This window comes from Canis lupus, chromosome 24 (assembly GCF_048164855.1).
Source record: "Canis lupus baileyi chromosome 24, mCanLup2.hap1, whole genome shotgun sequence".
NCBI classification, from domain to species: domain Eukaryota; kingdom Metazoa; phylum Chordata; class Mammalia; order Carnivora; family Canidae; genus Canis; species Canis lupus.
The window spans coordinates 29,214,737-29,239,505 of NC_132861.1; the positions used below are offsets into that span (position 1 = coordinate 29,214,737).

At 40.9% G+C, this 24,769-nt stretch overlaps 1 protein-coding gene across 6 annotated transcripts; it reads left to right on the forward strand.

The window, feature by feature from the left end:
• The first annotated feature begins 5,456 nt into the window (after positions 1 to 5,456).
• On the forward strand, positions 5,457 to 23,616 carry LOC140615941 (serine protease 52-like). 6 transcript variants are annotated; one of them, XM_072796089.1, is made up of 5 exons: positions 5,457 to 5,965; positions 15,736 to 15,927; positions 16,758 to 16,999; positions 18,335 to 18,477; positions 21,726 to 22,874. In XM_072796089.1, exons 2-5 carry the CDS (start codon positions 15,827 to 15,829, stop codon positions 21,993 to 21,995), a joined length of 756 nt encoding a protein of 251 aa, XP_072652190.1. In that variant the 5' UTR covers positions 5,457 to 5,965; positions 15,736 to 15,826; the 3' UTR covers positions 21,996 to 22,874. The 6 variants fall into 6 exon arrangements, with proteins under 6 accessions (XP_072652190.1, XP_072652188.1, XP_072652192.1 ...); XM_072796087.1 differs by lacking the exons at positions 5,457 to 5,965; positions 21,726 to 22,874 and adding exons at positions 9,802 to 9,974; positions 22,881 to 23,616 and having other exon boundaries at positions 15,736 to 15,931; XM_072796091.1 differs by lacking the exon at positions 5,457 to 5,965 and adding an exon at positions 9,802 to 9,974 and having other exon boundaries at positions 15,736 to 15,931; positions 21,710 to 22,874.
• The last annotated feature ends 1,153 nt before the right edge of the window (positions 23,617 to 24,769 follow it).

Genomic DNA, 24,769 nt, shown 5'->3' on the forward strand with positions numbered 1-24,769 from the left:
TTACTATGATAAAAATTGCTGCCTAGAATTAATATTGTGAAAATGTCAATGTTACCCAGGGCAATTTACATGTTTAATGCAATCCCTATCAAAATACCATGGACTTTCTTCAGAGAGTTAGAACAAATTATTTTAAGATTTGTGTGGAATCAGAAAAGACCCTGAATAGCCAGGGGAATTTCAAAAAAGAAAATCATATCTGGGGGCATCACAATGCCAGATTTCAGGTTGTACTACAAAGCTGTGGTCATCAAGACAGGGTAGTACTGGCACAAAAACAGACACATAGATCAATGGCACAGAATAGAGAATCCAGAAGTGGACCCTGAACTTTATGGCCAACTAATATTCGATAAAGGAGGAAAGACTATCCATTGGAAGAAAGACAGTCTCTTCAATAAATGGTGCTGGGAAAATTGGACATCCACATGCAGAAGAATGAAACTAGACCACTCTCTTGCACCATACACAAAGATAAACTCAAAATGGATGAAAGATCTAAATGTGAGACAAGATTCCATCAAAATCCTAGAGAAGAACACAGGCAACACCCTTTTTGAACTCGGCCATAGTAACTTCTTGCAAGATACATCCACGAAGGCAAAAGAAACAAAAGCAAAAATAACTATTGGGACTTCATCAAGATAAGAAGCTTTTGCACAGCAAAGGATACAGTCAACAAAACTAAAAGACAACCTACAGAATGGGAGAAGATATTTGCAAATGACCTATCAGATAAAGGGCTAGTTTCCAAGATCTATAAAGAACTTCTTAAACTCAACACCAAAGAAACAAACAATCCAATCATGAAATGGGCAAAAGACATGAAGAGAAATCTCACAGAGGAAGACATAGACATGGCCAACATACACATGAGAAAATGCTCTGCATCACTTGCCATCAGGGAAATACAAATCAAAACCACAATGAGATACCACCTCCCACCAGTGAGAATGGGGAAAATTAACAAGGCAGGAAACCACAAATGTTGGAGAGGATGCGGAGAAAAGGGAACCCTCTTACACTGTTGGTGGGAATGTGAACTGGTGCAGCCACTCTGGAAAACTGTGTGGAGGTTCCTCAAAGAGTTAAAAATAGACCTGCCCTAGACCCAGCAATTGCACTGTTGGGGATTTACCCCAAAGATACAGATGCAATGAAACGCCGGGACACCTGCACCCCGATGTTTATAGCAGCAATGTCCACAATAGCCAAACTGTGGAAGGAGCCTCGGTGTCCATCGAAAGATGAATGGATAAAGAAGATGTGGTCTATGTATACAATGGAATGTTACTCAGCCATTAGAAATGACAAATACCCACCATTTGCTTCAACGTGGATGGAACTGGAGGGTATTATGCTGAGTGAAGTAAGTCAATCGGAGAAGGACAAACAGTGTATGTTCTCATTCATTTGGGGAATATAAATAATAGTGAAAGGGAATATAAGGGAAGGGAGAGGAAGTGTGTGGGAAATATCAGAAAGAGAGACAGAACATGAAGACTCCTGACTCTGGGAAACGAACTAGGGGTAGTGGAAGGGGAGGAGGGCGGGGGGTGGGGGTGAATGGGTGACGGGCACTAAGGGGAGCATTTGACGGGATGAGCACTGGGTGTTATTCTGTATGTTGGTAAATTGAACACCAATAAAAAATAAATTTATTAAAAAATAAATAAATAAAAATAAGTAAATAAAAATAAAAAAAAATTGCTGCCTATACTACAAAGGAAGGGGCCAAATGTGGTCAGTCTTCCACCAGATGGTTTGTGTGTCACATCACCCTCAGCCTGCAGATGCTGGTCACGACAGGGTATTACAAGGATGCTGATGCTCCTCTTGGAAATTCTTTTTTAACGTCTAATTTAATACAGTGTCCTTGGGATTCATATGAGGGATAGAGTTAGAGGATGGGTGAGCAGGTCACACTTAATAAATCCATTCTGACATTCCTATCCAAAACTTTGGATTCCTTCTTTTATATTCTACAAAGGAATTCCACTTCATGTAGGCCATTATTTGTCAGAGCCATTTCTCACTGCTGCAGCTAATTCATTTGAATACAGAACTTCTCTTAAGTGTACCTGGATTGATAAATTTGGTCCAATCACATTTTACTTTATCCCTCACCTAACTCCTTTAGAACTCATTCTCACACATAATCCTTGGGTTTCTGCAAATAATATAAGCAGAATGTAGCAGTTGTTTCAATGCATATAATCTTCTAGGTCAGATTTGAACTGATCCCTGTGAAGTCTATTGGAATGACTCTACTTTTGGTTTTGACTCCTATGAGAGGTGGCAGGAGTTTGTTTTGTAGAGAATCGGCATTACCCGGAAAAGTAATTATTTCGGCTAAGTCATCCCAGTCTTCAAGCAAGGAAAATGGGCCTTCCCGGGAAGAGGTAGAGGCAGGGTTAGGAAGGCAAGCTCAGTGGCATTTGGGGTCTTAAAGCACACTAATTTATCTTAATCCATCCAAATATACCATTGCAAATTTCTTGGTGACCTTCTTTCCCAATTAATCTTTTTGTGAGCATCTGAAGTTGTGAATTCAAGTTACGTTGTAATTCTGCCGCCTACAGGAACTTACTCTGGTTTGAATTTTTGATACCATAGATAAGAGATTCTTTTTTTTTTTTTTTAATTTTTATTTTTTTTATTTATTTATGACAGTCACAGAGAGAGAGAGAGAGAGGCAGAGACACAGGCAGAGGGAGAAGCAGGCTCCATGCACCGGGAGCCCGACGTGGGATTCGATCCCGGGTCTCCAGGATCATGCCCTGGGCCAAAGGCAGGCGCCAAACCGCTGCGCCACCCAGGGATCCCCATAGATAAGAGATTCTTTTAGCACAACTGTAGAAGCTTCTCTGTCCCTCGGATAATACCTTCAAGTTGAAAAGCCCCAAAGATGGCTGAATATGTTTTTTGTAAGCTGTCCATTGCAGTAGCCCTAGTACTTTTCTCTTCCACCAGAGTATTCTATTGCAAAAGCCACCTGGTCTCTCTTAATAGGTAACTCATCCCAGGAATGACAAGTAATAACTTGAGAAACTGTTTCCACATTGCATAACCATAGACTCCCAGAATCCCATTTTCTGCTAGTGACAAGGTCATTACTGTCTTCAAATCAAATTGGGCTTGACAACAAACAGATGCCCATCTTTGTGGTTGAACTTCCTGGAACCACTTTAAGTACCAAATACTGAATCCATCAATATTCCATCTGGAAAACAGTAATAACACTATGTATCTCAAACAGAAAGGGATTTAGGACATAGAAATAGATGGTTAGGGCAGCCCGGGTGGCTCAGTGGTTTAGCACTGCCTTCAGCCCAGGGCCTGATCCTGGGGACTCGGGATCGAGTCCCATGTCAGGCTCCCTACATGGAGCCTGCTTCTCCCTCTGCCTGTGTCTCTGTCTCTTTCTCTCTGTGTGTCTCTTATGAATAAATATATAAAATCTTTAAAAAAAAAGAGAGAGATGCTTACAGAACTATTAAAAGGGCTTGAGTGCGAAAGTCAGGAAAAACAGTTGCTTTCTGTTCAGAGCTTAGATAACTTTAAAAATAATGAGAACCCACTGCTAATGATCTTACTCTTCTCTTCAGCATTAGAAAGGCCATTTGCAGGAGGATATTCAAAAGTAATGGCAAGAAACTTACAACTGTCCTCTGTTAAAATGTGTGTGCCTGCACATAGCTACTATGGGAAAATAATAGTTTCTCCCTGTTCTCTGCCTTCTAGAACTTGGCTAAGGACACAGATTTGAAGGCTGCTGGGATTCTCAGAAATGTAGCCCCAAGCTTTCAGCCTCTATAATTTTTAGGAGAGTTTAAAAAGGCTGAGATGGTGCCAAATACCAACACACAATATCTGGCTTATTGGTCTACTGAATGTGGAAAACAAGAAGAGTCATTCTCTCAGACAATTGCTATGAGGGTTACATCAGATAACACTGGCAAGCCCTGAGCCCCGTATATTATATCTGAGAAAGCTTAATGAGTAACTTGCTATCTTTATCAGCCCTAAAATAAGAATGTCTTGTAGATTTTAATTCTGTTTTGTGGGATAAAGCACTAGGTGATTCTGTAGAGCTATTTTCCATTTGTTCCCCATTTCCCCACTGCAGATCTACTTAGGCTATCCTTCCCTGGGTTCTGGTAGGCTGGCTCCTAAGGGGCCAAGTCACCTGGGATACTAAATGTCACTTGGTTTGCCCTCAGCAATGCAGCAATACTTCTGACACTGACAGGAGGTATAGGCAGGAAGCCAGGGGCTTGGGGTATTTCCTCCCTGTTCCTTCCCATTGAGACATTGTGCTGCCAATAGCAGAGACCCTCCTTGATGCAGTGCCTGCTCGGTGCCCCTCCTCCACACCCGCTATTCTCACTGGATTCCCATAAGTGTACTTTCTCTTGTCCCTGTGACTCGCTGCCCTTACCTGTCTCTCGACTGCCTTCTACATGTGGGTCCTTTTATGATGTCCAGAACCCTTTCTTCATCCCTTCACTAAAGTACCTTCATTTGAACTTTCTGAGTGGAATTCTGTTTCCTTCTTGGACTCTCCCTGATTGATAACACTCAAGGTTATCTCCCTTCACAGCTGGGCCAGTGGTTATAGAGCCATCAGAGGCTGGATGGAAATTCAGAGTTAGGACAGTGCTCAGCAGAATGCCCAGCAGTGGAATGATGGGGAACTCAAAGACTTCACCCCGCTTCTCGACAGAGGTGAAGACTTCATCTCCAGGAGACCAGTGAGCTACTGACAAACAGGCAGCTCCCTCATTGCAAAACAAGTCTGAGGACCTACTTGCATCCTTGTTCCAAATGGAATTCACAAACCCAGGGTCGAGTCTCTGTAGCCTTGTGCCCAAATGCTCCGGGCAGCCTGGAAGGAGAAAGAATTAGGGCACAGCTGAAATCCAAAAGGGAAAGGAAACGGGCTAAGATCCATGGGGAACAATGTCTATTTCTTAATCTGTCTCCTGCCCCAAATAGCTCTGCTTCCTCCCCCACTTGTGTTTATGTGTCTGTTTCTTTCCCTGGCAGCAGATGCCACCAGGCCTTAAAGTAGGTCACAGAGGGCACTGAGGAGCCTGAGCAGGCCCTCAGGCCATGTCCTCCCCTGACCTCCCTCCCCGGGCTCCGGGGCTCCTGGGAGGCTCCGTGCTCACCAAGGCACCCCTGCAGGGCCCGTGCTCCCAAAACCATAACAAGTGGAGGTTCCTCCGTCCAGCTTGTGAGCAGGGCGGGGGTTCTGTTCTGAGCTGGCCGCTGAGGGGACAGCACTGGGCTGGGCCGCAGCCCTCCCTGTCAATCTGTCCCTGCCCCTCCATCCCCTCCTACCACAGCCCTGCCTGAGTGCCCTCAGGGAGGCCCGTTCTGCCCAGGGCAGCCAGGGAGCCACATGGCCCTGCTGTTTTCTCCTGGGAAGCACTGGGGTCTTTCCACAGACCCACAGCACCCAAACTAGGGCTCCCAGACCACACTGGGCAGGGGTGCACCAGTGGTGGTGCAAATTACAGAGGCAGAAAACAGGATTTCAGACCCCAGTCACCTGAGGCCCAGGGAGGTAGGAGCATGCCCAGAATAACCCAGCTGGTTAGCGGTAAAGCCTAGGCCCATAAGGACCCACTGGGCACCTAAGCCACCGGTGTCTGCCTCCCTCACAGCCTGACCCCCATCTGTCCTTCAGGTCCTCTCTGCCCAGCATCCAATCCTCATGGTGCCTTTCTCTCCACAGGTTCTTTCAGAGCATGGCTATGGCCTGATCACGACCGACATCCGGGAGGGACAAGTTTTCTACTATTAGGAGTACCTGGATACTCAGCAGTACCTGAGCAAGAACCCAGATAGTTTCTCAGGGGAATGGAAGTGTCTTGTCTGTTGTGTGTTACAGACCCAAAGTTTTTATGTGGGAGCCCTGGTCTCCATTGTGGCTGTATTTGGCAATGAGGCCCAATAAGTAAGTAAGCTAGTAATTACAATAATAAAGAAGTAATTAAGTTTAAATGAGGTCATAAGCGTGTGGCTTTGATGCTGTAGGATTAGTGTTTTTCTAAGAAGAGAGGCCAGAGTGTGTGCTCCTTTGTGCGCTCTCTCTTTCTTTCTCTGAATCTCTCCCTCCCTCCATGAACATTCACTGTGGAAGGCCATGTGAGGACACAGTGAGAAGTTGGCCATGTGCAAGCCAGGAAGAGGACCCTCACCAGGAACGGAATAATTTGGCACCTTGATCTCAGACTTCTAGCCTCGGAACTGTGAGAAAATAAGTTTCTGTTGTGTAAGCCACCCAGCCTGTGGCATTTTGTTAAGGCAGTCTGAGCAGACTAAGACAGTATTAAAAATCATTTTCCCCCATATAGTTGGCCCTTGAAGTCACAACAAAAAGGCTGTCAACAAACTGGGCAATTCTTCTGTGGTTGACATCAGTGGCTCTTTGGAGAGCACAATGTGTTAAGGCATCTTTTAAACATCTGATTTATAAGGTATAATTTATATTTATTTAGTAAATTCACCTTTTTAAGGTGTATGGTATTATGAATCCTAACAAATACAAATGGCTGTGTAACCATCACCACAATCCAAACATAGAAATTTACCACCCTTTCAAAAAAGCTCCCCTTGGCCCTGATAACCCACCCCTTCTTCAAACCCCAGTCCCTGGCAATAACTGATGTGTTCTCTCTGCCTGGTGTTTGTCTTTCCAGAATGCCAGCTAAATAGCATCATACAGAATGCAGTTGCTTGTGTCTGACTTCTTCAACTTAGCATAATGCATCTGAGATTCATGTTGCTGCATGTGTCTGTATTTTGTTCTTTTTTATTATTAAATAGTAGCACTGTTTTCTAGACCACAGTTTGTTTATCCATTTACCTGATGATGGACATGTAGGGTATAACCAGTTTTTAGCAATGATGAATAAAGCCACTATAAACATTGTGAGATTTCAGTGTGGATACATGTCTTCATACATGTTTTGATAAAAGTGCGAATTCATCTACTGATGTGCTGGGAGATTTGGGGGATTCTTTGGTGTCTGAGTGAAGATAATGCATATGCTGTGTTTTCTTTTCTGGACTCTGGGGCCAGCCATGGAAGTGATGTGGTTAAGCTAGGCAGGATTGTGGGTGACCACTGGGAATTCTTTATCTATGCTTTGTTCTACCTCATATGCACATGCTCTCCAGTGCCCCAAAGCATGTAAACATTTATAGCCTCAATGAAACTCAACTTCATGCTGTTTCCCAAAGAACAGTGGTGAGGAAACTTTCTCTCCCATTTCAGGCCCCCTCCTGGCATTGAAAAACATGAGCTAAGTGGATGAATTCTGATACTTTGCTTATAGCTATGAGAAGTATGATAAATGCTTGTTATGTGAAAACTCTATACCCAATAAAATGAATTCACTTCCTAATATTTCGTCTGTCTTTTGCTTATTCTGATGGGATATTTCCAAGAGTTTTAAAGATAAATTTTAAAGCCTCAAAACAGCTAGGGAAAGAAAAATATCCAGAGTAATTTCCCCTGAAATGGAAATCCATTGAATATAGAATTTTGGAAAATGTTTACTTCTATAGCTTCTTGCAGATCTTTAGTAATAGTACTTGCTCCTCACAAGCTCTGTCACATCCATGGTGATTTCTCATGAGAATTATTCAGTGGCTGCATAGTAGGGAAGACTGTTTATTCAGATTTGAGCTTTATTCATTAAATTGACCTCAATCTCCTGATCAAGCTCATACATTATTCCAACTCAATATTTTAGTTTGCACCATTTGAAGTTGCCAATATTAGACTATTTTTGAGTTACTAAACCAGAAGTTATATATGATTTAACTTAAAAAGTTCCTGTAGGGAGGTGCTGAGGAGGTGCAATCTAGGCAGTCCAATCTGTTAAGCTTCTGACTCTTGTCTGGCTCAGGCCCTGATCTCATAGTGGTGTTCTCAGGGTCCTGAGATCAAGCCCTGCTTTGAGTTCTGCACTCAGTGCAGTCTGCTTGGGATTCTCTCTCCCTCTTCCTCAGCCTCTCCTACTTCTGCCTTCTCTCTCTCTAAAGTAAATAGATAAATTTTGGGGGACCTGGATGGCTCAGTTGGTTAAGCATCTGCCTTTGGCTCAGGTCATGATCCCGGGGTACTGGGATTGAGCCCCACATTGGGCTCCCTGCTCGGTGGGGAGCCCTTCTTCTTCTCCCTTTGCTCCCCTCCAACTCTCTCTCTCAAATAAATAAATAAAATGTTTTTTAAAAATAAATAGATAAATCTTAAAAAAATAAAGCTCCTGTAGTTCCCATATACCTCGGTATTTTTGCACATTTTTCCTGCCCATATAGAATGCCATTATTAGTTTCCTAGGACTGCCATAACAAAGTACCACAAATTGGGTGGTTTAGAATAACAGAAATTTATTGTTTGGAGTTCTGGAGACCAGAAGTCCAAAATCAAGGTGTCAGGAAGTCATGCTCCCTTGAAAGCACTAGGGTGGCATCTGTTCCAGGCTTCTCTCCTGGCTTTGGATAGTTCTTTGGCTTGTCACAGCCTAACTCTAGTCTTCACATGGCATTTTTCCTGTGTGTGTATGTGTGTGTGTGTGTGTGTGTGTGTGTGTATCTAAATTTTCCTTTTATAAGGACACCAGTCATATTGAATTAAGGGCCAACCCTGCTCCAGGAAGACTTCATATTAATTGTATCTGAAATAACCTTATTTCCAGATCAGGTCGCAGTCTGAGGTGCTAGGGTTTTGTACTTTAAAAGGTAAATCTTGGAAGGACATCATCAATCTATAACAAATGCCTGTCTGTCCTTCCCTAATACCATTTCTCTTTGTAGATTGACTCAGCTCAGACAGAGCTTATTTTCTTTAAAGAATCTTCCCTAATAGCCTCTTTCTGCCACCCACTGCATATACGTGCTCCTCCCAGACTGGGTTGGGTGCCTCTCTACAGTTCACAGCCATGTCCTTACTCCACTGTATTGTTGATGCCTTTGGTCATGTGTCTCTTTCAGATGGGCATGAGCATCTAGGAGACAGAGAACAAATATTGTTCATCTTTGCATTATCTTCCAAGCCTGCCATGTAGAGAGTGCTACATAAAGTGCTATCTAACCTACTGAACAAATGAATGACCTGCATCAATGAAAGCCACCCTGCATGGATCTGCCCTTTATGCATGTCTTGTTTATAGTCAGTATGGACAATGTACCTTTCTTTGCTGGAGCCCATAGAGATGCAATTAGTAGAGAGAAACATTAATACAGATATTAGTAGAGAATTAAAATCATGGGCTTGGTATTTGCCAGGTCCTGTGCTAGGATATACACATTATCTCATTAATCCTCCTAATGATATAATGATGTATTATTGTTATCTCCATTTTGCAGATGAGTAATCTGAGGATTAAATTTCAGTAGCTCCCCTAAGGTCCCTCTGGCGATGTGAGTTCTCTTTTTTAGGAGTCTGAGGCTATCCTCGCTCTGCTGTATCACCTAAGCTGTTTGGACTAGAAGCCTCAGATCCTTTCTTCTGGGGAGTGGTTTCAGCTCTTTTGTCCTGATGCATTAGTGAATCTGAGATGCCTCGACTTACAGGATCCCAACTGGTTTGGAGGCCTCCTACCCTCCTGGCTCTGGCTCCCAGTTCCACACTGACCTCCACATCCCAGAGGATTGTCTCATGGAAATAATCAGGTCCTGAGTGCAGGATGCCACTTGGTTGCCTTGCCTGGATCATGACTACTCCACCCAGTGCCCTATTGTGACCTTGATGGTCAGGCTGGGATGTGAGATAGCAAACAGAGAGAGCAAAACCCAGACTTAGCCCCTCTGAATTGAATCTGCACAGTTTCCTCTGAAGGCTGTCCATTGGCTTGAGTAAAGACCAAAGCCAATGAAAGGATGGAGGGATGGAAGAGCGTTACTTCTGCTGCCAGTCACCCTGCTGCTGTTCTGGGCACACAGCTCCCCAGCAAGTAGGTGTCTCGTGGTATTCTTGTGTTTGTGCTTCACCAGAGCCCTTGCTCTTTGGAGTACAGGGGAATCACCTGGGGAACTTGTTCAAAATGTCAAGTTCTAGGATGTTGATCGTGCAGTTCTTGGTAGGATCCAGGAAACTGCACTCGTAAGAAGCCCCTTAGGTGAATCTAATGCGGAGGGCACCTGGACCAGACTTCCAGATTATTGCTCCCACAACACCTTCAACTTTAAAGTTACGTGTGGAGAATCGTGGTGTCTGTGTGTGTATTTTATGTCTATGTTAGGTCCCAGAGTTTTTCATAGTGAATGACTGATGTAAGAAAACCGTTTGAAAAAGAAAACCAGCCATCAAGCTGGAGATGCAACTAGCCATATCCTGTAGCTTCAAGGCCATGAGTAAGGCTGCTTTTTCTTTAAAAACATTCTGAAGGATCATGTGGAACCTAACTGGCCTAATATAAAACGGTAACATGATATAACTATAATAAAAGCGGTGTATTAATTGCTACTGTGGATTCTCCCTGGGAATAATTCTCCCTGAGAATTTCTGGAGACTTGTGTTATATTTAGTCAATTGTTGGTTGACAAATATTAAGCCTCTACCATGTGCCGGGAGTTGTTTTAGGAGTCAATTTATAATAGAGAATGACATATTCATTTCCTACACTCATGTAGTTTTACTATCTAATGAGAGGAAGGATGTATTAAACATATAAAATGAGTAAATAAGTAAGTCAATTTCAGTTCCTATTAAATGGTATGAATCACGAAAATAGGCTTTTATAATGGAAAGTCTGTAGGTGGTTGTTGAGACTATTCTACTAGGTGGTCTCGCGAAGGCTTTCAGGAAGCCTCAGGAAGGCTTTGAGATTAATCTGGTAAGAAGGAGACATATATCCAAGCAGATGCAACAGCAAGTGCAAAGGCCCTTAGCATAAATGAGCTCAGTATGTTTTGGAGGCACACAGACCAGTGTTGCTGGGGCAGAGTGAATGGGAAGGGGGAATTCGAGAGAGATGCAATTGGAGTAGTCAGTGGGGCCCAGATCATGCTGAGCCTCATAAAGGCAAGGTAAGACTTTGGATTTTATTCTGGTCACAATAGGAAGCCATCAGAGAGTCTAAACAGAAGAGTAGAAATGAGAGGTACTTGAGGAAAAGACATTGGCTGCTGCAGAGGATAGAGTGTGCAGGGGAAAGATTGAGTGAGCATGGCCTGGATGGGTTTATAGCAGCAGGCATGGAGGGAAGTGTTTGGTTTCTGGCTATCTTTTGGTAATACTGACCGGACTGGCTGCTGCATTGGATGCCATGAAACAGAAAAGAGGAGGAGTCAAGGATAACTCACAGATGATATTCTCACCTAAGCAAACAGATGCATATAGATACCATTTACTGAACTGTACATGCTTAATAGGAAAGCAGATTTGGACTGGGGTCAGGTAAGTTGATAGTTCAGTTTGGGCCACATTAAGTTTGAGGTGCCTTTTAGACATTCTTATAAGATATTGAGTAGAGCAGTTGGTTAAAAGAGTTAAGGGCTCAGTGGAGAAGTATGACAGGTCAAATGTGAGACCTTCTGTATAAAGATGATATTTAAAGTTATGATTGGGAGGAGATACTGCAGCTAAAGTGCAAAGAGAGAAGCAGAAAAGACTAAGTATGGCCATTGATATAGAAAGACAATCTGGCAGCCTGGGTGGCTCAGCGGTTTAGTGCTGCCTTCAGCCCAGGGTGTGATCCTGGGGACCCGGGATCCAGTCCCACATCGGGCTCTCTGCATGGAGCCTGCTTCTCCCTCTGCTTGTGTCTCTGCCTCTCTCTCTCTGTGTCTCTCATGAATAAATAAATAAAATCTTTAAAAAGAAAGAAAGAAAGAAAGAAAGAAAGAAAGAAAGAAAGAAAGAAAGAAAGACAACCAACAAGTGCATTCTCCCACAAAATTTTGCCCAGAGATGACCCCAGATTTCACCAAGGATCTTGGGAAAAACTCAGACCTCTTTCCCTTGATCCAGACTAGAGTGAAGCCAAATACCATCACTCTAAATCAATGTTACATGAAATGTTACACTAACACAGCAACAGGCTGTGTTAACGCTTATATTTGTATTAAAGATGAGGACATTGAGGCTTAGAAATGCCAAGTCTCTGGCTCCAAGTCACACAGCCATCAAACAATGCAGCCAACTCAGAACTTCTAAACTCCAAACTCCACCTCCTTCCCTCTTCACCAGATGTCCTGCCAGCTAGGACAGAGCCAGGAACTTTTCATGCTAAGACCACAGTGCCTTCTGCAGATTTGATTCTGTCTCTCCAGTCATGCTACTCTTTCTCTCATAGTCACCAATATACCAATAGAATCTTTAGGAATCTTTGGAATCTAAGACTATTTCTGAGACACCCTGATAGTACAGACCAAGAGAAACCACTGGACTAAAAAGCTGAAACGAGACCTTCCTAAATTAAACTGCCTGGTCACATTTCTGGGTCTGAATCAGTCACTTGAGAAAAATCTCGAGTCTGAAGTGATTTCATTCAGGTGGGACTTACAAGGGGACATCTCTGAACACTCCCACCAGGAATTTTGCTTTGTGGTGCTGACAGACTCCAAAATTCATTTGGTTCTCTATCTACAGAAAATAGAAATCCCTTGAGCACCCAGGGACACAAGTCTCAGAGACTCTCCTAAAATTTACAACCTCAGGTCTCCTATTTTCTAAGTCAGTCCCAATTCTATATAATTTTCAACAAAGTTGAGCCATTAGCATATGATAATATGGAAAAATTATTGTACATGCATGAGATTTTTCATGTAAGTACATTGACATTTCAGTATGCATGACCATTGGCAACCTGACATCAATATCAATAAAACATTTAAAATTTTATAATTGAAATCACCTACCTATTAAGGAAAAATTAAGAATAAGGAAGCTAAAGTATATATTTTATATATAAGAATTTAAATAAAGATGACATTTTATATTAATATAATACAAGTAAAAATATTTCCCTCTTACATTTTGAACTATAAAAGCACAGTGTTTTAGGATAGGAAAGAACCTTATAGATAATTTTATTGAATCCCCTCATTTTTTAAAGTTTTAATTTAAATTCCAGTTAGTTAACATACAGTGTAATATTAGCTTCAAGTGTACGATATAGTGATCCAGTGTTTCCAACACAACACCACGGCTCATCACAAGTATACTCCTTGAGCAAACTAAAGACTCTATAGGTAGCCTGTTCCACTATAGAGAAATTCCATAAAGAATATACAAATATTTAATACAAAGAATATACAACTGGGCTCCCAGGGACTCTTTTGAATTTCACATCTGTAGGTGTTAGGTTGTCCAGGTCCGCCTCAATTCTGTGCAAAGGCCAACGACATAGAATATAACAATATGGCAGAATTTTTATACTTCTTTAAGATTTTTCATACTACTTTGTAGTTTTCACCCACTGATGGTGGATCTAAACAAGCCTGATGCCTCACCTTTAAGAAAGTCCTGCCAGAGTCTGAAAGCCCATCTGAGTCTTTTCTTTCATGTTTCTTATAAGACCTCTTATGTTGGCCACTTACCTCTGAACACATTCCATTTGTTAATATCATTCTTACCTGTGTGGCCTCAGACTGACAACCATTCAAATGTTGCCATCTATGAGGTAGAGAGCTTAGCAGTGACATCATGTTGTCAGCATCTTATGGTTGATATTTTCACATGAAAACTTCCAAGCTCCCTTCACCATCTAGAGCTTTGGATCTATTATTTTTCTATCTGAAGTTGAAGACCCTGTGTCTATTCTTTATTGAGTTTCATATTAGTGGTTCATGTCCAGATTCAGATCTGGCCAGATAATTTTCCATCTCAATTCTGTGATCTGTAATTTAGTTCTAGCTCAGTTTCCCTTCATGCATTATTGTGTACCCCTTTTTTCCAAGTTTAAGATGATTTTGTGCCCCTTTAAATTTTAAAGTTATCTATTATTACTTGCCTGGTTTGGTATCCTACTGCTGATCCAACATCCCCAGACCTTCTGCAAAAACTACTGATAGATCACAGTACTTTTTCCTGTTGAGCTTAGATGAACTTTTGGATTTGTTTACATATAGAACTGCAGATAGCCACTGCCCCCCAATCAGATTTAGTTCACCAGGTGAAATCTTTTCTCCACCTCAATTCAGAGTTGCAGGTACACAGAGAGTTGAATATCAGTGCTTTGGATATAATATCTCAACCTGTTTGATGTTCACTTTAGAGACCAATCATCAGACCACATACCATCATTTTAGCCAAATGAGATTCTCAAAGAACTGAGCAGGGGTTTTGTTGAAATATAGACAAACTATGAAATCTATAAGGATAAAGAATAGATAATTAGGCTTCAGAACCAGATGTACCTGACTGAAAAATCCCTATCTGCCTCTTACAAGCTAAATGATCTTGGGCAATCACATGATATTTCTTATTTTTTTATCTATAAAATGGGATTAATGAAACATATCTTAGAGGTTTGCTGGGATTATTAAATGACATACACAATAGAGAAGTTGATTCATAGTAGGTGCTTAATAGGTAATAGTTATTATGTCACAAAAATATTCCTATATTGGGGATTTTTAATCATGAATCCAATCTGACTCCTAATCATCAATAGTTTCGTATAAATTTTCACAAATTATTATTTTATTTAAGTATTTAGAAAATTTCCCAGAGATCCAACTTTGCTTTATTAGAATATTAATTCTAAGATGTCCTTGTTTGGCCCTTGTTTTCCTTTGAAGGCAGTTTGCCTCATGGTAATAAAAGCAGACTCTGGAACCACACTGCCTAAGTTCAAATCTTAGTTCAGTTATATATTAGCTGTTGGGTCTTGGTCAGATATCCCAACCCTTAAACTTGCCTTTATTGGCTCACCTCTAAAATGGAGGCAATAATAATTTCAGTTATCTCATGGAGTTTACATGAGAATTAAATTGTTTTATGCAAAACAGAATGGTGCCTGGCAAATGGTAAGCACTCAACATTTTAGGTTTTATGATATTATGACATTTGAAAGACACCAACAGATGTCAAAACAATCCTATCACATAGGAAATGCCAAAATTTGTATTCCTTTTAAGGTACAACTGGAATCCCTAGAATTAAAGTTAAGCGAAAAACGGTGCCACTAATCAGAATAGGAAATACAGGAGAGCAATCATTTAGGAAGGGAGGGGCTGATCAGTTTCCCTTTACCTGTAGAATTTCTGATGTCTGTGCCATCCAGGCATAGAAGTTGTGAAAATATAAGCCCAGAGCTAAGGAGAAGGATTTTATTATCTATGCCAAGACATCATACCAAGGCCCTATTTCAGGGGATACTGAGGCCTAATTTAAAATAAAAGAATATTTCTATTTGGGCTTTCTTACTGAGAGGCAATAGCAAGATCCAGCTTCAGGATTTGTGTTGTGTCTCCCTCCCCACAAGCTCTCAGAGGGAGACCCTTCCAAAAAGCAAAGCTATGATGAAGGAGGTGGCCATTGCTCCCCATAAGCACATTATTACAATTGTGATGCCTTTCATAGGCAATAGGAAGCATCATTTTTGCTTGATGGATCTCTGACCCCATATTAACCTGGCTGAGCTACTGATACCTGTGTGCTGGGGAGGCAAGAAGAAAGGGACATTGTACTTAAGTTTCTTCTAAGACAACCAACCTTGACTGTTGGGTCCTGGATCTCTTGTCTCTCGTCCTTCTTTTTACTTTTAGCGACATGCGGCCAAATAAAAAGTAGAAAGCCTGAGAAGTCAGAAACTTTGGAAATAACAGGTGGGGAACCTGCAGACTTGAATGATTTTCCATGGCAGGTGAGTATTCTTTACAACAGGAGACATCTCTGTGGAGGATCGATCCTCAGCCAGTGGTGGATTTTAACCGCAGCCCATTGCTTCATAAACAAAAGTGAGTAAGTATTGCAAACAGATTTGTTTTAACCTTTGTGGTAGAATATTTGTTCCTACATGCTTATTATTCTCCTGGAAGCTCCACCCAGGTTTGTCAGTCACAAAACAAAATACCAAGAGGCTAAATATATGCCTGAGTGGTTGAATATCACACTCTACAGGAGGCATAGACGTGGTTCTCCTCCTAGGATGTTTTATATCTTATTGTGTGGGACCCAAATGGCAGAACAAGTGTTCCTTGGACTTCTCAGTATCTTTCCAAGTGCATGTGGTCCTGGTCCAAACTTTTGGAAAGTACTTTCCTAAGCATTTCCTATTACTTGGGGGAGAAAGTAAGCTGACAGTGACTACAGAGTCAGAGAATCCTAGAAAGTATTGGAACCCAAGGGCAGGGCACCAGGCCTGGCTGCATGAGAGAAGCTCCTGACGTGGCTGTCTTTGCTCAAGTCCATACACCAGTATTTTTTAGAAACTTCCCAGATGTTTGTTAATAGCTACTCCACCCTTTTTTGCAAATCGAGATTATGTCCCTAAATTACTTGTGTAGAGCATAACTTACAGACATTTGGTAACAAAATTTACAAGTGAGACCATAAGACAAGAAGACCAAGAGACCAAAAGACAAAAGCTGGTTGGCAACAGGGTAAGACTAGAACTCAGATCTGTCTCCTTCTGCCCAGTCAGGGACCAAGTGCATGGCCCCAGGTGCCTCCATCCCTCCAGCTCTCAGGATCACAGCCTCACACTGGTGGGATTATTGACTCTTAAGGCCCACTTTTTTTGCCCTTCCACTACTTACCTTTTTATCTCCTTTTGTTTTTAAATAAGATCTGCCTTGGAGATTATGCATGGTGAAAGAATCATTGGCATCAAGAACTTGAAGAGGATGAAAGTGGACAAGCTAATTATTCACCCTTATTTTGACAGCTGGTTCTTGAATCATGACATTGCTTTGCTTTTGCTCAAATCTCCATTTAAGTTGGGTGCCAACATAATACCTATCTGCCTTTCAGAGGTCACTGACATACAGAAATGGAGAAACTGCTGGGTGACTGGATGGGGCATTAACAGTGAGTAACTATAGTCCAACCTGGTAGAGGGTGGCACCCTGTTTGATGTTTTCAATGAGAAAGCAAACTCTGGAGGCTCTGCTAGCTCTGGGAAGTCTACCTGGTGGATTTGGAAACTTTAGGTTATCATTTAAGGAGCCATGATGAACCTTAGCCTTAATCCACATGCAAATCATCCTTCCTTGGCCTTCCTGGGCTCTTGTGGCAAGTTTTATGTCATATTATAAAACAAAAACCCTAAACAGGGCCTCAGTGATAACTCAGAAAGAAGTGCTCAGAGTCCAAGAGTAACTTGGAGGAATTTTGAGGGACACATTGATGGGCATAAGGGTGGCAAAATGGACTGGGCTCTAAGAAACCCACACTAATGTCAGCAGAGCATCTCTGTTTCAATTGATGGTGTCAGATCTGCTCCCCTGTAGCAAAGGGCTTGGTTTCCCAAATATTTGAAAACCACAGAACCAGACCAAGAAGAAGGGGATAAACTGAATATAAATTTGTCGTTACAGAGTCAACCTGTAACACACTCCCACCACTTTGCCCAACCAATTCATAAAATGGTGCCCTTTTTCCATTATTCTTGGTAAATGTGTGTTACTTCAATATCAAAAAACCAGAAAAAAAATTCCAGTCAGTGCCATTCTTCTAAGCAGGCATACAATTGACAGTACATTGATTCTTACATGATCTCAAAGCTCAGAGCTATTTTAGAATTCCTCATTGGAAATTACCCTTGGAAGCTTTTCATGAACTTCAAAAAAGGTCACCTTCTTAATTTAGAGTTCCTGTTGCTTCATTCAGCACGTATTCTTTGAACCTCTTCCAGGGAGTGTTCTAGGCTCTGGGAATTCAGCACTATGCAAAAAGGAAAATATCCTCATCTTTGGGGAATAAACATTCTAGGTGTTACATTCACCTCTTACATAGACAATGAACTACTCAAAGGTCCTGACATGATTCAAATTCATCTTTGTAGGCCATAGGCCCCAAGACAGAACTTGTTATCATCGGTTTTCTTTACTTTCTTATGGATTTAAATGAAATACCTTTTAAGGACCATACCTGGAGTTGGCACCTTCTGAAGAGTGAGAAGAGTATACTCAGGCTGAGATCCAATAGAGACCCAGTTGTGGGGAGCTCTGGAATCAAAGAGGATGGTCTTGAGAGTCTCCTGATCATTCCACTAAGTCCAAATTTGAGTAGTTGCCTGGGCCATGCAGTGGTTCCTCGGTTATTGAGGTGGAAAGACGTGATGCTGGGTGGGGGTTTAACCTCAACCCAAAGGGACCACTTTGAGCTCAGGGCCTCTCCCTATCTGCTTCATTTTTGGGTCAGTTCCTACGCAAAGTATGACTGAAGAGCTGCACAAAGTCAACATCGACCTGGTCAAATGGGAAATATGTTCCCAACTTATGCCTATGCTCACCAGGAACATGATGTGTGCTGGGAACATTCAAGAAGGGAAAGATGCCTGCCAGGTAACAGAACTTGTCCCTTGCTTGGAAAGGGGCTGCCAAGAGGGTTGATCAATATTTCCCAAATAATTGGCTCCCTCTTCCCCTTCTAGATAATTTTCCTAAAGGTATTGTAACAAATTACCACAAACAGGGTGGAGTCAAACAACAGAAGTGTATTCTTTCATAGTTCTGGAGGCCAGAAGTCCAAAACCAAGGTATTGACAGAGCTGTGCTCTCTTTGGAGGCTCTAGGGAGGATAATTCCTTACATTTTCCTGCTTCTAGTAATTTCCAGCAATCAATGGCATTCCTTAGCTTGTAGGTGCATCACTTCGCTTTCTCCCTCTATCTTTGCATGGACTTCTCCCCTGTATGTATGTCTCCTATTTTCTCTTCTTATAAGGATTTCAGTTGTTGGATTAGGACCCACCCTAATCCTGTAGGACTTTATCTTAATTTAACTAATTATATTTGCAAAGGCCCTATTTCCAAATAAGCTCATATTCTGAGGTCCCAGGTAGACGTGAATTTGAGAGGGATGCTATTCAGCCACTACAGATGCTCTGTAACCAAAAGGAGACTGTGTGGGATAGTGGTTAGGGATGCAGTTTCCCCTAGCTTCCCTCTCAGCTCTTCTACCTCCTGCCTGTGACTTCCTTCTGTGCCTGTGCTTTTTCAGATTTCCTCATCTGTAAAATGGGAATATTAAGAGTTCCTACCTTCTAGGACTATTGTGAAAGTAAGTGAGTCAAGGCACAAAAGCACTTAAAACAGGGCAGAGTAGAAGATAGTCATAGTAAATGTTAGAAATATAATTTTCTCCATCACCATCTCTTATACCTGTTCAGTGCTTAACACTCTACAAACCATGTCCATAAGTACATGAAAGGTTTGTAAACTAGGACTATTCCAGATGGGAAAAATGAGGATCAGGGAAGCTGACAGCCTGCAGAGGACACAAGTTAAATTACAGACCCAGAATTCTAATGAAGGCACTCTGTCTTCTGAGATTGGAGCCATCTTTTGGGATCCAGTAGAAACGGGGCTCCAAATCCAGTAGCTCAGCCTGGTCATGCCCAGACTTGACTAGTTCAATAGCCACAGAAATGCTGGGAGCTACTATTGAGTACAGATGTGCCAGATAGCAGGGCAGTACATGGCTTCACAGCTCTTGTTTCCTCCATTCACACAGCCATATTACAGGAGAGGTAGTTATTATCACCAGCATCAAAGCCAAGCCTTAAAATGCTGAAGAAAATTTTCACATTGTCTCAGCTAAATCTTTCCCCCTGGAGTGTGAATGAACCAAGATCTGTTCAGCTTCAGAAATTTAAGACCTTAACTGTACTGCTTTTTTTACCTGACATCCTTCATGTAGATCCCCTCATTGCCACAGAAGAGCTTATAATTCTTCATTTTAAAGAAAGGTCATGGGACTTTCCAATGACCTCAAGGAATTAGGTGAAGAACAGTTTGGTTCGAAGTAAATTGATGGGCACAGAAACTTGTTCATGATAACAATCTGATTTTTAAAAATCAGATAAACCCATATCCTGTTGGTTTGTTTTGTTTTGGATTTAGATTTTTGGCATATTATTGAATGGTGCTTCTTTTCAACTTTTTTGTGCGTTACTTAATATTTTCTTTTTTTTTTTGTTTTTTGTTTTTTGTTTTTTTTTTTTTTTTTATTGGTGTTCAATTTACTAACATACAGAATAACACCCAGTGCCCGTCACCCATTCACTCCCACCCCCCGCCCTCCTCCCCTTCTACCACCCCTAGTTCGTTTCCCAGAGTTAGCAGTCTTTACGTTCTGTCTCCCTTTCTGATATTTCCCACACATTTCTTCTCCCTTCCCTTATTTTCCCTTTCACTATTATTTATATTCCCCAAATGAATGAGAACATATAATGTTTGTCCTTCTCCGACTGACAAGAATAAATCTTTGTAAACTGTGAAACATTATGTACCACCTGATCATACTTCTATAAAATAACAATGATGTATTGTTATTTGCATACTCAAGAATGTGGAAAATTATTGACTAAGGGGTTGCCTCTGAATGGCTAGAATTAGAAATGTTTATTTCATTTATTTTTTTTGACTACATGGTAGAGAAAATTCAAATGTTATAGATGGATGTACAGTGAAGAAGTTTACCTCTTAGACTTGTTCTCCTGTTTATTCCCCAGAGAAACCACTTTTATAGTGTAACCTTATCTTTCCTGAAATATTCTTTTCATATACAAGCATATATGTTTATAAATTTACATATATATAATTATAGGTATTCTTCATGTTCTTTTTCCATATCTGAGATTTCTAATTTCTGTATGAAGATACATAATTTTAATAGAATTTAATAAATCACAGAGATGAAAAGTACAGCATAGGGAAAATAGCAAAAAGTGTTATACTAGTATTGTATGGTGACAGAGGGGAACTATGCTTATGGCATTGAATAATACATAAAATCATCAAATAATTATGTTGTGTACCTGAAACTGATATGACATTGTATGTCAACTATATTTAAATGATGAAAGTTTAAAATTAAGAAAATGGCCCCAAAGATTTGGGACATTGAAAGGCTGTGTATTCCTCAATTTTCATGTCAATGATGTCCATTCCCTTTACTTATACTTATTTGGCAATCTTTTTCATGAAGTTTTAAAATTTGTAAATTGTTTCAAATTTAATGTTTCAAGTGCAATGTTTTCAAATTTAATATAACATTTTGACTCATTTTTTGTATCTTTTGTGTTTTGTATATATCAGTTTGTGTGCTTGGTGACCTATTATGAGATATAATGGATTTTTGTTTCTGTTTTTTACTTTTTGCTATTATGAACAATATAGAAAGACCAAAATGGGTTGGCTGAAAATAGACTTAAAATAAAAAGGTGATGAGAAAATTGTAAGAATTCTCAAAACAACAATAGTGCTTAGAGGCAAAGTGGATTAAAAAACCCACTCCTTGGTACATCAAAATGAACACATGTGACTAGATAATGATGATGATGGATATTCACTTTTTTTTTTTATCAAGATGTCATTCATTACCATTGCTTTTGACCAAATTGTTTACCATTTTGTCTGACAGTCATGGGGCTGAGAGCATAATCATATAGTTGGAGAGCCTAATCAGACTGTCCTCTCATCAAAAGACACTATAAGTACTTTTGCCTTGTGCCAATTGCCCACACCTCAGTAGGTTATAACACTAATTTTCTACGTCCCTTCCACTCCCAAAGAACTTTTATTTCCTAGGGTGACAGTGGAGGGCCTCTGGTTTGCCAGAAAAAAGACAACCAAAGCATATGGTACCAGCTGGGCATTGTCAGCTGGGGAGTGGGCTGTGGCGAAAAGAGACTGCCTGGAGTGTATACGAAGGTGTCTAATTATCTGCTATGGATTAACGTAGAGACCACGCTGTCAGGAAAGCCTTATATGCATGATCCAGACTGTGGGTACAGTTTTCTTCTATCACCCTGGACCATCTTATTACTGCATTTTGTGATACTTCTATTACCCCTATGATTAAACACTGTAGTGCCTCAAAGCCAAGTGTCCTCAGTTTTTGGAGTAAGGTCAAGGGTGGGGTGCAAGGGATTCTCATAGTATTAGTTGTGTCTGAAATAGTCATATACCTTTGGGGGTGCTTACTATATGCCTGGGAACTATTGCACAGCCTATTGTTGCCTTGGAACTTGGAGACATATTGACAATTTCAGCTTGAATCCTCTCCAGAGGTTTGGATGGAGCAGCTTTGCATGTAAGGGGCATGCCAGGAATCTCTGAAACAGAAATCTTGTTCTTTTCTCTCCTATAAACAGATATCCTTCCACAGATTCTCTCCTTTTCCAAGACTAGACAGTTCCCCCCTTCCCCCCTCCTTGTTTTTGGTTTTGAAATAAGGAACATTCCAATTCTTCTCTCTCCCTTAATTTGTAGCTGATCTTTGAGATCTATACAGATTTGGTCTTCGGAAAGATCCTGTTCTTTACCTTCCTTCACTTCCATAGCTATCACCTGGTCCAGAGCCCTATTAAATACTTTGGGATCTCAGAGATCATGTGCAACAATCCTTTAATTCAAGATCAGGAAATCATTGAAGTAGAAATGTCCTAGAGATAATGTGGGAAAGAAACACATTGCTAAATGGGCTATAGTTAGTAAAGGCACCTTTGCATGCAAACATCACAAACTCAACTTGAAGCAAAAAAAGGAAATGGTAAATATATTAGGGTAGTGCAGAATCAAAGGAATTACTGTTTAATAAATAGCCACCTAAAAGTTTGACTTATTCCAATTATATTTTGGACCATCTGAAAGAGTGTATAGACCTTCCATCCTTCATGCAATCATCCAAGAGTGTAATTTTTGCAACCAGACAAGAGGTAATAAATGACTTTTTTTTTTCAGAGGCGACTCAGCACATTTTTGAAGAGAGAGGGAAAAGCTGTATTCAAAAAGATCGGTGTTTTTATACAAGTTTGCCTAAAGCAGAATTCCTTGAGCTGTGAAAAACAACAAAATAAAACAGAAAGGAGAAATCTTTTCTGCATACATAGTGAAAGGGAAGAACAGAGAATGAAAAGAGGTTCTCTGTGCTGGCTTTCAATGGCTGCATCAGAACAGGACAGCTTGGCCACCATCTGAATCTAGAGAGTGAGTGAAGAAGCATTTCAATGGATGAGAGTAGGGAAAATCAGTATATAGCTCTTTTGCCAAAACTGCGGAGCTACCCCAGACTTTTGGCTGTTGGTATGCAGGGAAATACAGCTACAAGCCGAAGGGTAACTATTCCTGAGAAAGGTAGGTATAAAGAATTTCATCTTTTTCATGAAAGAAGCAGCATTGACAGCAACTTGATCTTCAAGTTCAGAGGTCAGAGGCTGGGAGAGACTGAGAGGCCACAATCCTGTGCCCTCAGCTCAGGGCAGAGGTTGACAGAGAAGGTGAAACAGTTGGCCACTCAGCCAGCATGCTATGAAAGGAAGTATGTGCAGGAAGGGGCCTGCTCTGACTCCATTACAAAGCACGTTGTCAGACTTTCCGATGTTTGCCAATCCTGCAAGGAAGAAATAAGAGTTCTAACTAGAAATTCTTTTCTTCAAACAGGTATAATTTACATAAAGTCCTGCTCTTAACTATATAATTTGATGAGTTTTTAACAATGCTTACAGCCATGTAATCCATATTCCTATGAAAATATAGAGCATTTCCACCACCATAGAAAGATCCCTTCAAGCCCTTATCCTACCAATCCCAACTTGCTCCCACCCCCTTCCCTTCCACCAGGATCAAACACCATTCTGGGTTTTTTTTTTTTGTGTGTGTGTGTGTATTAGTTTTACCTGTTATAGAACTTTCTATTAACGGAAAAACATATCCTTTTTTTGTGTCTGTTTTCCTTACTTTAACATAATAGTTTTGATGTTCATCTAAGTATTTGTGTGTATCTATAGCTCTTCCCTTATTACTGCAGAGTAATATTCTATACTACAGTTGGTTTATCCATTGCCATTTTGATGGACATTTGAATTGCTTCCAGTTTGGGGCTACTATTAAAAAAATAAAACCGGGCAGCCCGAGTAGCTCAGTGGTTTAGCACCTGCCTTCAGCCCAGGGCATGATCCTGTAGACCCAGGATCGAGTCCCACATCGGGCTCCCTGCATGGAGCCTGCTTCTCCCTCTGCCTGTGTCTCTGCCTCTCTCTGTGTGTGTCTCATGAATAAATAAATAAAAATCTTTAAAAAAATAATAAAAAATAAAACTACTTTATAAAGGGTCTTGTAACAAACCTTCTTGTGTTATGTTTTCATTTCTGTTGGGTAAATAGATGTAAAATTTCTGGGTCATAGAATAGATATATGGTTAACTTTATAAGAAATTGCCAGGTAAATCTCATAGTTATTTTATACCATCTACCCTGCAACCCCAGTAATAGATGAAAATTCTAATTGTTCCATACCTTTGCCAACATTTAGCATTATCAGTCTTTCTGATTTCTCCATTCCGTGGGTGTGAAATGGTATCTCATGGTTTTAATTTGCACTTCCCTCCTAACAAGGTTGAACATGTTTTCTTTTTTTTTAATAATAAATTTATTTTTTATTGGTGTTCAATTTGCCAACATACAGAATAACACCCAGTGCTCATCCCATCAAGTGCCCCCCTCAGTGCCCGTCACCCATTCACCCCCACCCCCCGCCCTCCTCCCCTTCCACCACCCCTAGTTCGTTTCCCAGAGTTAGGAGTCTTTATGTTCTGTCTCCCTTTCTGAACATGTTTTCATATGCTTACTGAC

Coding starts and splice junctions, on each gene's coding strand:
- LOC140615941 (XM_072796086.1), top strand. CDS start 9,893: ATGAAAGGATGGAGGGATGGAAGAGCGTTACTTCTGCTGCCAGTCACC. Junction 15,932..16,757: donor TGCTTCATAAACAAAAGTGA/GTAAGTATTGCA, acceptor TTTTTAAATAAG/ATCTGCCTTGGAGATTATGC. Junction 17,000..18,334: donor GACTGGATGGGGCATTAACA/GTGAGTAACTAT, acceptor TTTTTGGGTCAG/TTCCTACGCAAAGTATGACT.